This window comes from Urocitellus parryii, chromosome 6 (genome assembly GCF_045843805.1).
Source record: "Urocitellus parryii isolate mUroPar1 chromosome 6, mUroPar1.hap1, whole genome shotgun sequence".
Classification (NCBI taxonomy): Eukaryota; Metazoa; Chordata; class Mammalia; order Rodentia; family Sciuridae; genus Urocitellus; species Urocitellus parryii.
In genome coordinates, this window is record NC_135536.1 from 136,468,243 (window position 1) to 136,483,386 (window position 15,144).

General features: G+C 38.9%; 1 protein-coding gene across 3 annotated transcripts in view; it reads right to left on the minus strand.

Annotated features, from left to right (window-relative positions):
* Positions 1 to 15,144, minus strand: part of Agbl1 (AGBL carboxypeptidase 1) — an 809,509-nt gene that overhangs the window by 492,792 nt on the left and 301,573 nt on the right. For all 3 annotated transcript variants that reach the window (XM_077800295.1, XM_077800297.1, XM_077800298.1), the window contains exon 18: positions 7,221 to 7,401. In XM_077800295.1, the coding sequence (XP_077656421.1) occupies positions 7,221 to 7,401 (181 nt within the window). The remainder of the gene's footprint in view (positions 1 to 7,220; positions 7,402 to 15,144) is intronic.

A 15,144-nucleotide genomic window follows, 5' to 3' on the forward strand; every position in this document is an offset into this window, starting at 1 on the left:
GATTCATCTGACTATATTTGAAGATTTATCTCAAGGAAATGTGCAGAGAAATTTATAGCTGATATGTGAAGAAATAGCTGATATATCTGAAGCTGTCAATGTATAAATGGTTAAAGAATCTTCTCCAACCTGCTAACTGTGTTTTTCTCTAAGATTCAGGAAATGACTCCATGTTACAAAATTTTAGAACTGTGCAATTAAAATAGGTTGTCAGCTGAACAGTGTCCCTTGGAATTATGCAATGTAGTAATTCTGAATTTGAGTACTTTTAAATGATTTTCTTTTTTCTATATATATTGAATTTTCTAAAGTAAGGATATATCTTTTTTTCTGCTGGAAACAATAAAGCCATCTTGTTTCATGAAAACAAAGTCACATGTTCACAGTGCTAAGCCCGCTGCTAGTGCATGTCATGCCTGTCGGCACTTGGTAAACAGACATCTTGAGCTTATTTTCACCTGTTGTCAAAATCAGCAAGTCACAGTGCTCAGACTCCCTTTCCAGTTGCCTTCCTAGTCATTCTGCCAATAAGAGGCACTAGGGAAAGATAGGAAGGGAGGAGGAGGGAGAAAAGAACACCCTTTCTGTTTCCCGTTCATAGTTAACATAGCTGGAACAGCTGCAGGCAAATGGTTCTTGGAACCCTTGCTTTGTAAGCAACAACACTGCTGCATGCCCTCAAAGACACTAGCAGCAGGCGTCACCAAACCATCCCCCTGCCATTTGCATATAGGCCACTGACTTCTTCATCCTCCAGGATGTAACCCTCACACACTGAAGCGCCAGGCAGGTCAGGCCCCCTTCTCAGAGTTCCAAACACCAGACTCTTAGAATCAGCCTCTCAGGAGCCTCACTTATGGTAACTCCACTTCTGCCCTTTGTTTCCTCCATCCTTATAGGGTGTAGCTACCTCTGCAGTTCTTAATCTCTTGGTTATATTAACATCCCCTTTTTGAACTCTCAGACTTCTACCACCTGTATGAACCCATTTCTGTGTTAATTCTCATCTTTTGAAACACCTAGTATCCTGAATATATCATTTTTTATCATTAGGAAATATTAAAGCCTTTTACAATCTTTTAATGTGCCAATTTTGCTGAGCACAACTCTCAGAACATATTAACCATTGTACTTATTATTCAATGTTCTCTTAGGAATTTCACTAAGTATCACTGCCACTTTTCCCTTTCACCAATCTTGGGCATAGACAATTCTTTAAATCTCAATAGTGTAGCTGAAACAAGGCTGAAAGGCTTATTAACACTTAACTGAAGAGTAAATGATGTAACAAAAGATAGATACTCAAAGAAAATTTAAAGCTGATTATCAGTATAGCTGTTCTCACCCTCAAGTGGCCAGTTAAGGGACAGTCTCTTCTGGCCTCTTCCACATGACACATGTTATCTTTCCTCTATAATATACGGTAACCCTCTGGTGGACCAGAGTCCTTTTGATTTAAATTTTAGGAGAAACCACTTTCCCTTAAAGATCCTTTTTTTCTTCTTCTTTTTTGTTCCCTGCTCAGGATGACTAACAATGGGAGTAACCAACCTACTCAATGACAACCCAGTGTTCCTACCCACAGAGGAGTCCTCATGGGCACCGGCGCCATGCATCATAGTACAATAGCAAATAGGGTTGCCATCATGATCTATAGCTCCAGCATCGTATTTCCTGGGTCACTTACATGTTCCCATCCAGATGAGGAGAGAGAGCAAACAAGTACTGAGGTTGAATTTCTTACCAGCTCAGAGAGAGTATTCCATTTTTACTTTGTTCAAATGAAAGGAAAATGATATACATATTAGTCAGTCCTGTGTTTATTTAAATGCAACTAATCTGTGAAATCCAAAAGTCTAAGAACCCCCATTGCATGTTATTATATTGAGGAGATTTTAAATACATTAAAATAGAACTGAGGTCAAAATGGGAAGGAAGAGATGTGGCCCAGCTTAGAGGTGAAGTGCACGAACAGGGTAATCTAAGCCCTCTGTTATCCTAAAGAGTTCAGTGAAAATACACTACAGAATGTTCAACAGAGGAGAAGCCCAATAGCAATAAATGTTCAAATTCAGCCTGGCTGCTGTTTACAATAAAAAACTGATAATAACGGGAAAGTGTGTATTCTCTAACAGAGAGCCAGTAGGACCAGATAGAGAGTCGAGGGCCAAGCTAAGCTGGGAATTTAATTTCCAAGAATGGGACCTGGGATGAACCAATTCATTCATACTGGGACAAAATTGCAGGAAACCAGGGAACACTGCTTTGGCTTTATCTGAGAACCCTGGATGTCGGTCTTTGACAAAAAGTCTAATTTCAGAGTCTTTCTGCTGATGGGGCTGAGATTATATTTGTATATTTATCCAAGTGTTATGGCTTAGATATTAGGTATCCCCCAAAAGCTCACATGGGGGACAATGCAAGAAGGCTTAGTGGTGAAGTGATTGGGTTATGAGAGTCTTAACTCAATCAGTAAATTAATCCCTTGACAGGGATTAACTGAGTGGTAACTGAAGGCAAGAAGGGTGTGGCTAGAGGTGGGTCACAGGGACATGTGTTAGGGGTATATATTTGGTGAGCTTAGCTTAGTTTCTCTCTGCTTTGTGACCACCAAATGAGCCACTTTCCTCCACCACACTCTTCCGCTCTGATGTTCTGCCTCACCCTGAACCCGGAGGAATGGAGCTAGCTGTCTGTGGACTGAAACCTCTGAAACCATGAGCCCCCCAGTAAACTTTCCCTCCACTAAAATTGCTCTTGTCCGGTCTTTAGTTACAGCAGTGAAAAAGCTTACTAAATCACCGTGTTGGGAACAGCTGATAGACTAAAATAAACAAGTGCTTAGGAGCTAGATAGACTGGGTTCGAACACTAGCTCTGTCATGAGATAGCCACATAACTTTGGGCATGTATGTGAGTGCCCACTCATGTGTGTGTGTTTCAATTTTCTAGACAGCTTCTCATGATATGTCTGCCTTGAACTAATCCTGTGGACTTGGCTACTCATTTTATCTCTCTGGTTGTCTCTTATCATTTTAAAGATTAGGACTAAATAATATACAGGAACCCTCTCAGCTAGAATGTTTTAAAGATTATTATATTCTAATTTTCTTAACTCTCTAGAGCAAAGAAAATTAGGATAAACATGAGTTCTAGTCCTGGCTCTATAACCCCAAATGTTTAAACTGAACCCAAGACTTAATCCCTGTGTAACCAAGTTTTCTTATCTAGAAGCTGCATTAAAGACCCATATATACTGAGTTGTAATGTCAATTAAATGTGACAATACATGTAAAATAATTAGGTATTTCTTGGACCCCAAAAGATTCTGAGTATATATATTTTTAGATAAAGCCTGTGAGTTATCTCCTTGCAGAAAGATAAAACCTTAACAACTCACAGTGTAGTAAAGGGCTGTTGGCACTTTAAGTGACCCCAAATTGCTAAGATGGTCCAGATTTTTTCACCAGACTTTTATAGTTTGATTTGTTTCCTCTAGTGCATTCAGCTCTTACTTCTTAGCACCTTGGTGCATTTACTTATAGTACTCTTTTGCTCTTTATTTTTGTTTCATCTGTTTCACAGTGGTTTGGAAGAAGATAATCAAGTTTGCAGAATATACTCTAAGAATGAGCATGCTCTGATTCTCCTGTGAATAAAATGTTAGGCTGTGTGTTGACTTCATAAAAATTATCTCGCTGCTACCACCCAATAACCAAAAATTTAAAAACAGGAATCATGCTCAATTTCTTCCTTTCCTTCACTCTGCTCCCACTTACACATTATGTCTACTTTTTATGCAGCTTAAAAATCTCCTCCCTGCTCCTCACTTCCTACTCTAATCAAGCCACCAATATCATTCCTGTTCTTACATGATTTGTTGGCTCCATGTTCTATTTTATTCTACCTTGGGAATAAGAGTCAGAGAGCCACTGCATTGGTTCTCCTGACTTACACAGAATTTAGCCCAATTCAGTACAAACCATTAGGCCAGAAAGAGAGTAAATCATTTCTTTTAGAACTTAACATAACCATCTATCTTTTTATTTTGTTTTTCTGTTCAGATGTGTTGCTAAGAGATCCTTGGTTTCGCAAGACCCACTATATTTTCTTTTTTACAAGAAAATCCTGGCTTTGTCTCTCTGACCGCTGTTATCAAAACCTCCCAGCCATCCTCAGAGGCTCTATCACCACCACCACAAAAGGAAACAAGTCTATTTTTATGTGTTCTTGCAAGCTCCATGGAGACCCATGATTACTTGTAAAACAAAAGTACAGGTTAGTCGATTAATTGCCAAGTTCACGTGTAGATTCTCAAATGTTTGTTCAAAGGTTGTCTCTTTGCTGGCCAGGTGACACACAGGACAGTTCTCCCATCTTTAAGAAGCCCATTCATACATGTCCACATAAAAATCAGTAAGTTGAGAAAAATATCCAATAAACAATTTTTAGGTGAACTGTATCAAGGTTGGAGAGGACTTTACATGGAGAAATTCAGATGTGTACAAGGGGAATTTGATTTTTTTCCATGGCGTGGTCCAAATGATTATCTAAAATGGGTGAAGCTCACAGGCAAAGATCGGAACACAGTAAAAACGCAAATCAACCTTATTATGCACAATGGACTGTCAACCACTGATAGTTAAGTAGAAGTTACATAAACCATATGTTAGGCATGTTCAAAACAGGTCGCAGGAGCTGAGACATTTAAGCCCTTTTATTGTAAGACATCATGCATCCATGGCAGTCTCAAGTCTTCTGATAATGATGTGCTATGACCTGTAGATTTTCCTACCAGTGGAATAAGGCTGTGATTTCCAAGTCCCTTTTAGCCAGAAATGTGTGCATAATCCAAAGATGTACAAAGTGCCTTGAGTTCCATGATGAAAGATGCTATATAAATGAAAAGGGTAATTTGAGTCATAATAAATAATAGTAATGATGATGAATGCTAGTGTCATTGAAAAGAAGCTGGCCTGCCATTTGGAAACACAAAGCAACCAGCTGTGAGCTGGAAATAATGTGAGTTCCAGCCAAGAAGATATTCAGAGACCAAGACCACATTAACTTTAAGCCCAAGGCTTGGAGCAAGCCCTTGATTTGGAGGTGTGAGCATCTGAAATGGCAGAAACTTCAATACTAAAGCTCTGAGTTTGAATATTGCCTTGGGCTTATGAGACCATTTTCCAGAAAGGTCAACAGAGAGCACATTATCTTCCTTTTCCCTCAGAGGAGAAAACTGAGTAGGTCAAGGAAAGAGCCAGATTTCCGAATTAAAGTTCCAACTCCAGGTCCAGGGCTCTTTCCATTCTTTTCTGGACCCCTGGCAATTCAATGGAAGGGGAGACCTCAGCAAACAGCCAACTTGGATGAGAAATCATCAAAAAAATATCATGTCCTAAAGATGCATTGCTTAGCTGTTCACCCACCGAGACTGATAAAGCTCATTAGTAAAACCCTTGGCTGATCAGGCAGGAAAGAACCATTCATTGATGTCCCAGAGCTGTTCTCCAGAATTAAAGGAACACAGCAGGAGCCAGATGTGTTGTGTGTGACCACGAGAGAACCCTACTGAAGGACTACATCCAGCCTGAGGTCCTAGAAGTCTAATTACTGCCAGAGGCCCAACTGATGCTCCTTGGTGAATGGCTGATATTCCTTGGAGACAGATTGATGCATCTTGGTCTTTCAGTCCTTACACACGCTTGAATGCCAACCAGTAACTATAGAGAAAGAGGAGAGACCCTGCTCTCTGGATCATGGCCCTACCTTCAAACAGTCTTTACACATGCACGCAAAGATACACATGTGCACACACACAATTGACATCTGGGAACTGCTAAGCTAGAAGGACCATGTCTGTTAGAAACAGGTGCGAACCTCACTTCCCCTTCCTTCTTTCCTTCCTTCTTTTCTTTCTTTTATTCACTCCTTCCTCCCCCATCACTTTTTTTCCCCTTTCTCCTGTTTCTTTTGCCTACTATAAATTTTCTAGCCTGTAGCTTTGATTTGTCTGCCTGTGGCATGATTTAACATATTTCATCATTTGGAATTTATGCTGTTCCTCTTATATTTCATCATCTTTGTATTTTTGACCTTTTAAAATGGCTTATCTTCATTTTGTGTTATCCTTTGGAATATAGTCTATTCTAAAGTGTTTAACACCAAATTTTCTTACTTAAAGAAATTAACCATTTAATCTTTTTTAAATGATCCTTATGAAAATCATTTTATCTCTTTGAAGGTTTGGTTTTCTTTTTACTATTTGTATATAATTCTTATCTCTTCACTTTCAGCACTTTAGTATTTCTGTTTTCTAAGTTTTCTAAGTTTATCTTGTTCCTACTTTACTACTAGCATTTTAAATTGTAAATACATTTTCCTTTGTAGCTTCTGAAATCATTCATTCTTTCAATATTTCTTATTGGTCTTGTATTTCTGTTTTTCCATAGAATTTAATATCCATTTTTATAATGAAGAACCATTTATCACCACATAAAGGGGCCTCATTCTTTGTCCACAGAGTTTGAGATGAATGCTTGTGGTCCCTGCTCACTGGTCATGTGACTTGGGGACCTCAGCTGGACCTGAGCTCACAAACAGTGGCAGTGCCGACCCTGTGCCACAGACCTCATCAACAAGCAATCAGCTTTCCCATTATTCCAAAGACATGTAGAGGCTGGGTGGGTGGAAGAGAGACTCCAATCCTCTCTTTTGCCACCAACATTCCATTAAGCAAAAGTGACACTCTTATTTTAGTTGAATTTAGAACCCAATAATCCCTATATTTGGTCTTTTGATGCTATCCCATGATTCTTGGATGTTCTGCTCATGCTCTCTTATCATCTTAAAATTGAGAATAAAGGTTTCTTTGCATTAAACATTAATAAGAAAAATATCGGCATTTGTCTTCTCTGCGAAGAAATCAGAGAATAAGCCCTAAATTTGCTATTGACTCACCGTGGGACTTGGATAAGTCAACTGATGACCCTGGACACCACAGTCCTCCATTCTAAAAGAAGAGTGTGGCACTAGATCATTTCCTCTGGTATTCATCACCTATGATCCTATTCAAAGAAAGCATGAAACCAACATAAAAGGTGTATGGGGCATACACTGTGACTTGTACAGATAACAGAAGCTCAGGAGAGAGACTTCCTTCTTTCCAGAGTGCCAACGCACTTCTTGGGTGGGATGATGATGGGACGTGTTGTGACATACTTGCCATTGATGACACCATCGGGATTGAGCATAGGGATGATTTTGAAAATGAAGTTTTCCCTCAAAAGCCTTGCCACAGGGTCACTGCTGACCAGGAACTCCAAGGTCCCCTTCATCACCCAGCTGGCATTGCTCTCTCCTGGGTGGACTCGAGCAGTGATCACCTGATAGGGACGATGTCCTGCCAGAAAGGAGACACAAGAAAATTAAACCTAAACAAGCTTTTCGTTTCCATCAAGATACTCTCCCCAGGGCTAGAATCACACCTCATGGGCACGAAGGTCGATCATTTCTAGGATATATCTGATCTACATTTATCTATTTTTCATTGACCTCCATGGTGTCCAAGACTCAAGGGAATATGAAGTGAAAGCTCAGGGGTGCTATCAAAAGCATAAGCACTTAGTGGTAGGAAAAGAAGCCAAAAGCAGATTTTAAACCAATTAACTCTCCAGAGTCCATTAGCATGATTCAGGATGTCACAAATCTGAGATTGAATCTTATCTTCATCACTTACCAGCTGTGAGATTTTAAGCAAATGACTTAATTTCTCTGAGGCTATTTCCTCATCTGTAAAATGGGGACAATAATAATGGCCTCATGTGGTTGTTAGAAAAACAAAAAGATGTAAATATAAAGTGCTCAGTTTATTATCAGTCATCATCTGGCATTCGTTAGCGTCTTCCCTCCTTAATTATAAAGTCTGGGTGAAGGATGATGCCTCTCATTCCCTAGCTGAAATAGAAGTCAAATACAGAAGTGGTGTGTTGGGAACTCTGTGACTCTAAGATACTGAACTCAATCATTCAGAGAGATTTGCAAATTCAAACTTGGAGGTTATAATGCTTTCTTCACTTTGCAAAGGGAGTCAGGAAAATACTCTGCCCACTCACAGGGAATGAATTGATCTGAATAGACTTTATGAAGGGTGCATTCATACAGCTTATCTTTCTGATTTAGTTGATAGTAGACAACTGGAGCCTCATAGCATTGAGATGTAGTCTGAAGCCATGTTTGGGCTTAAGTGAGAAAGGTATTTGGATTGACTAGTGATGTCTGTCCTGCCTCAGGGAAAGCAGGCCAGAAGAAGAGCATAATATCAGGAATTAACCACATATACTATAACCCCTTATCCAATTCTGTGGGGTTTTCTTTCTCTTTTCTTTTTGATCCTTACCTAACTCCTATTTGCCCCTAAACTCACTCTAATGAAAATTACCAAGCATTTGACAAGTATAAAAATCATAACCAAGAACAACCTGAAAGTTAATAAACTACCATTTGTTTTCCTATGGTTTAAATCATTTTGAGTTGAATTGGTCTTTTCGACTCTTCAACAATAGTTGTTGGAGGGTACAAACTGTTCTCAAATGTGTTCAAAGACAAAACCAGCTAACTCTTCAGAAAGGAAGTTAAAGAACAGGTAAAATACAAAGAAACAAATTTAAATTACTGAATTACACTAATATTGTCACCAACTAAGACCAAAAAAGACAATCTGCTCTTCCATATTTCTGTCAACACCCACGCTGAGGTCTAGATTTACGGGGTATACTTCAGTGCATCTTTACTGACTACAGTGAAAATAGTTTGCTTTACCTCCTTGTAGGTCATCTATATGTTAGAGACAATATTCAGTTATGTTTTTCCTTAAGCAGGTGTCTTGAACATATTCCAGGAACTGCAGGAGGCAATGGGTAAAAAAAAGTTGAATAAATTACGGTCCTTATTCTCTAAGAGGCCATACCATTTGTCAGCAGTGACAAATATGCAACTAAATAATGACAAGCCAGCTAACGGAGGCATACATAAAGCACCCAAAATAGATCTAAGTGAGAAAGGTAGGGACGTTTCCAGAGATGTGATGATATTTGGACTGGGGCTTGCAGAATAAGTATCATCTTTCAGATAAGGAAGGTGAAAAGGATCTTCTCAGCAGAGAAAAAGACTCAGGCAAAAAACCCTAAAGCTGGGAAGGACATTGCAGTCAAAAAGGAAGAGGATCATGTGTGGCTGACGCAAAGGGCTAAAGGTCATGGAAGAGGAATTTGGAAAAGCCGGCTGCTGTCAAACTGGCAACATCCCTCCTTATATATTTTGTTTAGGGATTGGGACTTTTCCTGGGGTCAGACATCCTCAACAATGGAGTCAGCATGTCACTAGTGTCCTGTGACCACTAATGGAGCTTATTACAAAATCATTCATGAAGAGTGGAGGCGCAAATGCTTGCTTATGATAATATACACAGCACAAACTGCCCATCGCCTGCCCACCAGCCTTCATCCCTTTTTCCTAACTCCCAGATCTCTGATTTTGCAAGGACAGGAATTTTCCCAGATTGAAATATTCAGTTTCACAGCTCCTCTGGTAGGTAGGCAGAGCCAGCAACACAGCTGTGGTCTAAGAGATATAAATGGTAGCAGGGGGTGAATCTTTCTGGAAAGAAATGAAAAAGATGGTTTCACCAGACAAATGCCTACTTGTTTTTTGGGGGTTTTTTGGGGTTTTTTTGTCTTTTGCTTTTCTTCTTCTTCCTGCCTTGCTCATAAATGTAATGTTTCCTGGTGAGGAAGCCAGCTTGAGAATCAAAGTCATATGCTAAGCATGGTGAGCATAAAGGAAGAAAGAACCAGTGTTCTTAATAAGTTCCTTAAGCATCTACACATACCTTCACTGGCTTCTTCAATATATCTGAATGTCTGAGAACAATAAAACACTGTTTTGCTAGCCCATTGCAATCACGATTCTGTTACATCCTGTTAAACTCTAATCTAACATATGAATATAAGATCAAGTTTAAAATCATCCCAATGATAATAATACTACCTTTAATAGAAAACATTCAGATGTGCTTTCTGGATTGGAAATAAAATAGTGAAAAAGTGATTTGTAATAAGAATAATAGTTGACATGTAGGTTCTAGAAAAGAACAGTTGAGAACCACTACTTCAAGAAAAAGGAATTGATGGTGGATTTTTATGAGAAAGACGTGCCAAAGACTGTGCTTCAGAAAAATAATTTTGACATTATTACAGATAGAACATTTGCCTAAAATCAGTCAGAATTTGGCATAGTGGATTAAGGAACAATTTTTAGAGCCACATTTCCAGGATTCAAATTTCAGCTCTACCATCTTTTTTCTACCTGAGATTAGTTAGGTAAGCTTCTGAAGAAATTCAGCATTAAATTTTATCTTCAGCTGTCCAGGTTGCTATAACAAAACACCGTAGATTATATTGTCTGTAAACAACAGAAATTTACAGGTGGTTTTTTAAACAACAGTTCTGGGGCCTGCTAAATCCATCACTAAGGTGCCAACAGACTTGGTGTCTGGTGAAAGACCACTTCCAGCTTCCTATATGGCAGTGTCCTCACATTGCAAAAGGAATAAAGGAGGTCTCCAGGATCTATTTTATAAGGGCACTAATCCCATTCATGATGGCTCCAACCCCCATGACCTACTACCTCCCCAAGACGCTAATACCCCCTTTACTAGGAGTTTAGAACTTGAACATATGAAGTTTGAGAGAATACAAATATTCAACCTATAGTAGATTTGGTGTTCTTCATGCAAGACTAACAATTCACAACCTGAAACTTTATAAATAAGCATGTTGGGTAGTTAAAAATAAGCATGTTGGGTAGGGAAGATACAAAATTAGTTAACTGAGCACAAGTGAAATTAAATAAAGGTCACCTTTCCTGCTGAGTCATTTGCTCACAGTCACTTCTACTCCTTCCAAAGAAAACGGTGTTGGCATTCAATAACATGCTTGTTTGGAAATAAGGAGGCTTGGTGATTTTGCACCCAACCAGTAGTCTATTTTCAGTTCTATAATTCCATACCACTCTCTTTGTGCTTTTTGAAATATACCATTTGAAACATATTGCATAACAATACTAATTGCTCCTAGCCTAGTAAGAAGAAATTAAAAAAAAAAAAACTAACTTAAGCTCTTGTAAATTTGTGATATCAACTGAACGTTCTCATTGTCTAGACCAGTTGGCTTCCATTGCTTGATATACCCAACACAAAGCAGTGCATTAGTCAGTAAGCCAAATGCAAGCTCTCACACAGAGACACCGACAATGAGTTTCTTCCCTTTTGGGGGAGCCACATTGATAATATGCTAAACTGTAATACACCACAAAACCTAGCAAGCTGTTTTAGCATCCTGAAGAAACAAGTCACAAGTGAGGGAAACTGTGACTTCTAACAAAGACATAAGCAGCATTTCAGCCAGTTCTAGTTGGTTTTCCTCTTCTTCCCTCTGTGATTTAAGATAATTCTGCAGTCATATTGGTGAGTTAAAACTTATGGGATTATTCAGTTGTAGCAGCAAATGGTACTCCAGAGAACCTCTAATAGATAACATCTGTAAATAGTATACAACACATGTACCATGGTTTTTTCTTTCCCCTTGTAATTAACAATTTCAGTCTTAGTAACTCATTTCTGCTTAAGGTTGGGCAAAAAGTATCAGTACTTACATTTGTATTTTTTTCTATGCAATTCATAAAATCTTTTCCAGAAACCACCAAAATCTATGAGGGAGCCATGATTGGTTTATATCCTAGTTATTAAAGTTACATATTGAATTTAAGTCAGTGGTAATGATATCTGTAAAGAGAAATTAGGAATGAGTAGGAAATTGAATAATGCTTAAGAGATATGAAACTATAGGCCAATTAGAAGTTGAGTAAAAACTGAAGATATATGTGATAATATTGGGTACATGTGTACCCAATTGTATGACCATCCTTTCATTTATTCCTTCTTTCTTTCAATAATATATATTAAACTCCTACTGAAGCTCCTCAGGGTAGGGCATATTTCAAGAGAAATAATGATTTTTCTCCCTGAGGGTGTGAATAATTGTCTGGTGGGAAAGACAGTCACACAAATAATTACCATCCAAGTGATCACAGACATTTTTCAAGATGTTTTCAAAGCACAGTGGAATACTCATATGACATTATTTATCATAATGCACACAACTAGAAATGACTTAAATGTTATGTTAGTCAGCTTTGCGTCACTGTGACCAAAATACCTGACCAGAACAACTAAGAGGAGGAAAATTTTATTCTCTGAGCTCGTGGTTTCAGAGGTTCAGTCCATGGTCAGACAACTTTGGGCTTAAGATCATGCAGAGCATCGTGGTAGAAGGGCAGAAGGGCATGTTGGAGGTAGGCTGTTCAGCTTATGTCGGAAAGAAAAGCAAAGGAGGAAGGAGCTGGGGAGACAAGATATAATCCCCAAACCCACCCCGGAGACCTAATTCCTCCAGCCACACACCATGTGCCTATAGTTACCACCCAGTAAACCAATTCAAATTAGGTTAGAACTCTTATAATCGAATCATTTCACCCCTGACTATTTCTGTATTAACATAGGAGTTTTGTGGGGGGCACCCTGTATCTTAATCATAGCATGTGTGTATGCACAGGAAGATAGTCAACAAATTGATATATAAAACAGAATATTATTCAGCCATTAAAAACAACACAAACCACTGGGCATGGTGGCACTTACCTGTAATCCCAGCAGTTGGGGAGACTGAGGCAGGAGGATCACAAATTTAAAGTCAGGTTCAGCAACTTAGTAAGGCCCTAAGCAGTTTAGCAAGAACATGTCTCAAACTAAAAAATAAAAAGGGCTGGGGATAAGACTCAGTTTTTAAGCACCCAGGGTTCAATCCCTGGTACAAAAAATAAAAAAAATACATACCTATTTTTCTGTTGACACGGGAAGATGTGTGTGACAAACCAGTGAGTGAAAAAAAAATTAGGAAAGAGAAGTGCATTACAGAAAAATCCTGTTTGTGTGTAGTTAGAACATTCGATCACAGGTAACTATACATAGGGATGCATCTGTGAGTGGAGATCATTAGGGCAATTTTTATTTTTCCCTAGAGATTGAACCTATTTGTGCTGTACCTCTGAGCTATATTTTTATTTTTTTTTTTGAGACAAGGTCTCACTAAGTTGCTTAGGGCCTTGATAAGTTGCTGAGTCTGGCCTCAATTTTACAATCCTCCTCTCTCTGCCTTCTGAGTCACTGGGATTACAGGTGCACACCACCACTCCCAGGCATCAGGGAAATTTTTATGCTTTCTTTATCTCACTGTGGAATGTTTGTGTCTTCAGAAAATAATAATCACTTACCAATTTTTATAAAAGCAAAATATTTTCAAATAGTATGATACCTCTGAAGAAGAGTAAAAAAATGAATTTTCACATAAGATTCTATGTTTGATCTAGTTCATCCTATTTACACAATAGCTTCCAGGGGAATAAAAGAATGGAAACAGTAGTAGAAAAAACCTAAATAGATCACATTTGCAAACTATCGAGGTACTAAGGTACCTAACCTTGAGGAAGAGCAGAGCGAAACTACAAAGCCAGGTTTGCAGCTGTTTCTGCAGGCCTTTGTAACACATGCTGGAGTTAGAGACAATCTTGCAAGCTATGGAAGCACCGTGGAAAAGCATCATGCAGGAGTGTGATTAGATGGGACTTCTCTTGGAACTGAAGAGTCAGAGAGTGGAATTCAAAAGAAAAAGAAATCGTGAGGGGAGCAGATGGTGCCTTCCAGGTGAAGTCAGCTAGCATGAAGCTCAGCAAGCCTGGAAGAGAGGGTACCAAGGCAATCTGACTGAAGGACAATGGGGCGAGCATGGAGAGGAGAAAACAAGATTGGGAAGGAGATTCTGGGTGTTATCTTTTAGATCTGAAGTGCCCCCAAGCCCATGTGTTGAAGGCTTGGTCTCCAGCAATGCCATTGGGATGAGTACAACCTGTAGGAGGCAGGGTCTTGTGGGGAAGTTAGATCACCAGGGGTGTGCCCTGCCCTGGAAGGAGACATCTGAACCTCACCCTCCGTGCCTCTCTCTCTGCTTCCCAGATGCTGTGAGATGAGCAGCTGCCTCTGCCTCACCAACAGTCCAAGGCAATGGACCAACCAACCATGCACTGAAACCTCCGAAACTATGAGCCAAAATAAATGTTTCTTCTTCATAAATTGATTCTCTAAGTATTTTTTTTCACAGTGACGGGAAGACTAACACTGAGAAAAGAGACTATTTTAAAAGAGATGTGGTAGGAAAATGTTTACACGTGATAGTTTATAATTATAATAATGTGCCCACCAAAGGTGGCATATAATGCTCTTTTTATTTTCTTTTTTTCCTGGTACTAGAGATTGAACCCACAGGAGCTTTACCTCTGTGCTATGTCCCTAAGCCTTTTTATTTTTTTTTAGACAGAATCTCACTAAGTTCCTAAGTTCTAGGACTGTCCTCAACTTGTGGTCCTTGTGTATCAGCCTCCTGAGTCACTGGGACTATAGGTGTCTACTACTGTGCCCACCTCACACTATGCACATTTTATTCACTGTGTATTTATCATTTATCAATATGTCTTGGAACACTTTCCATACCAACATAAAAAGATTTTTCCCTTCTTTTTAAATATTATTGGGGTATACTTTTAAAAATTTTATAATTCTATGTTACAATTCAATGAATTTTGACACATAGATACAATGCTGTAAAACTACGTAATCCCATTTGACCAATTATCCCACTCCTCAGTTTACCCAAAGGACTTAAAATCATCATACTACAGTGATGCAGCCACATCAATGTTTATAGCAGCTCAGTTCACAGTAGCTTAACTATGGAACCAATCTAGGTGCCCTTTCCACAAATAAATGGATAAAGAAAATGTGGCATATAGACACAATGGAATATTATTCAGCCTTGAGGAAGAATGAAGTTATGGATTTGCAGGTAACTGAATGGAGCTGGAGAATATTGTGCTTAGTGAAATAAGCCAATCCCAAACAACCAAAGGCCAAATGACAAATGGATGCTAATTCACAATAAGTGGGTGATAGCTAGGGAAGAACAGAGGTACTTTG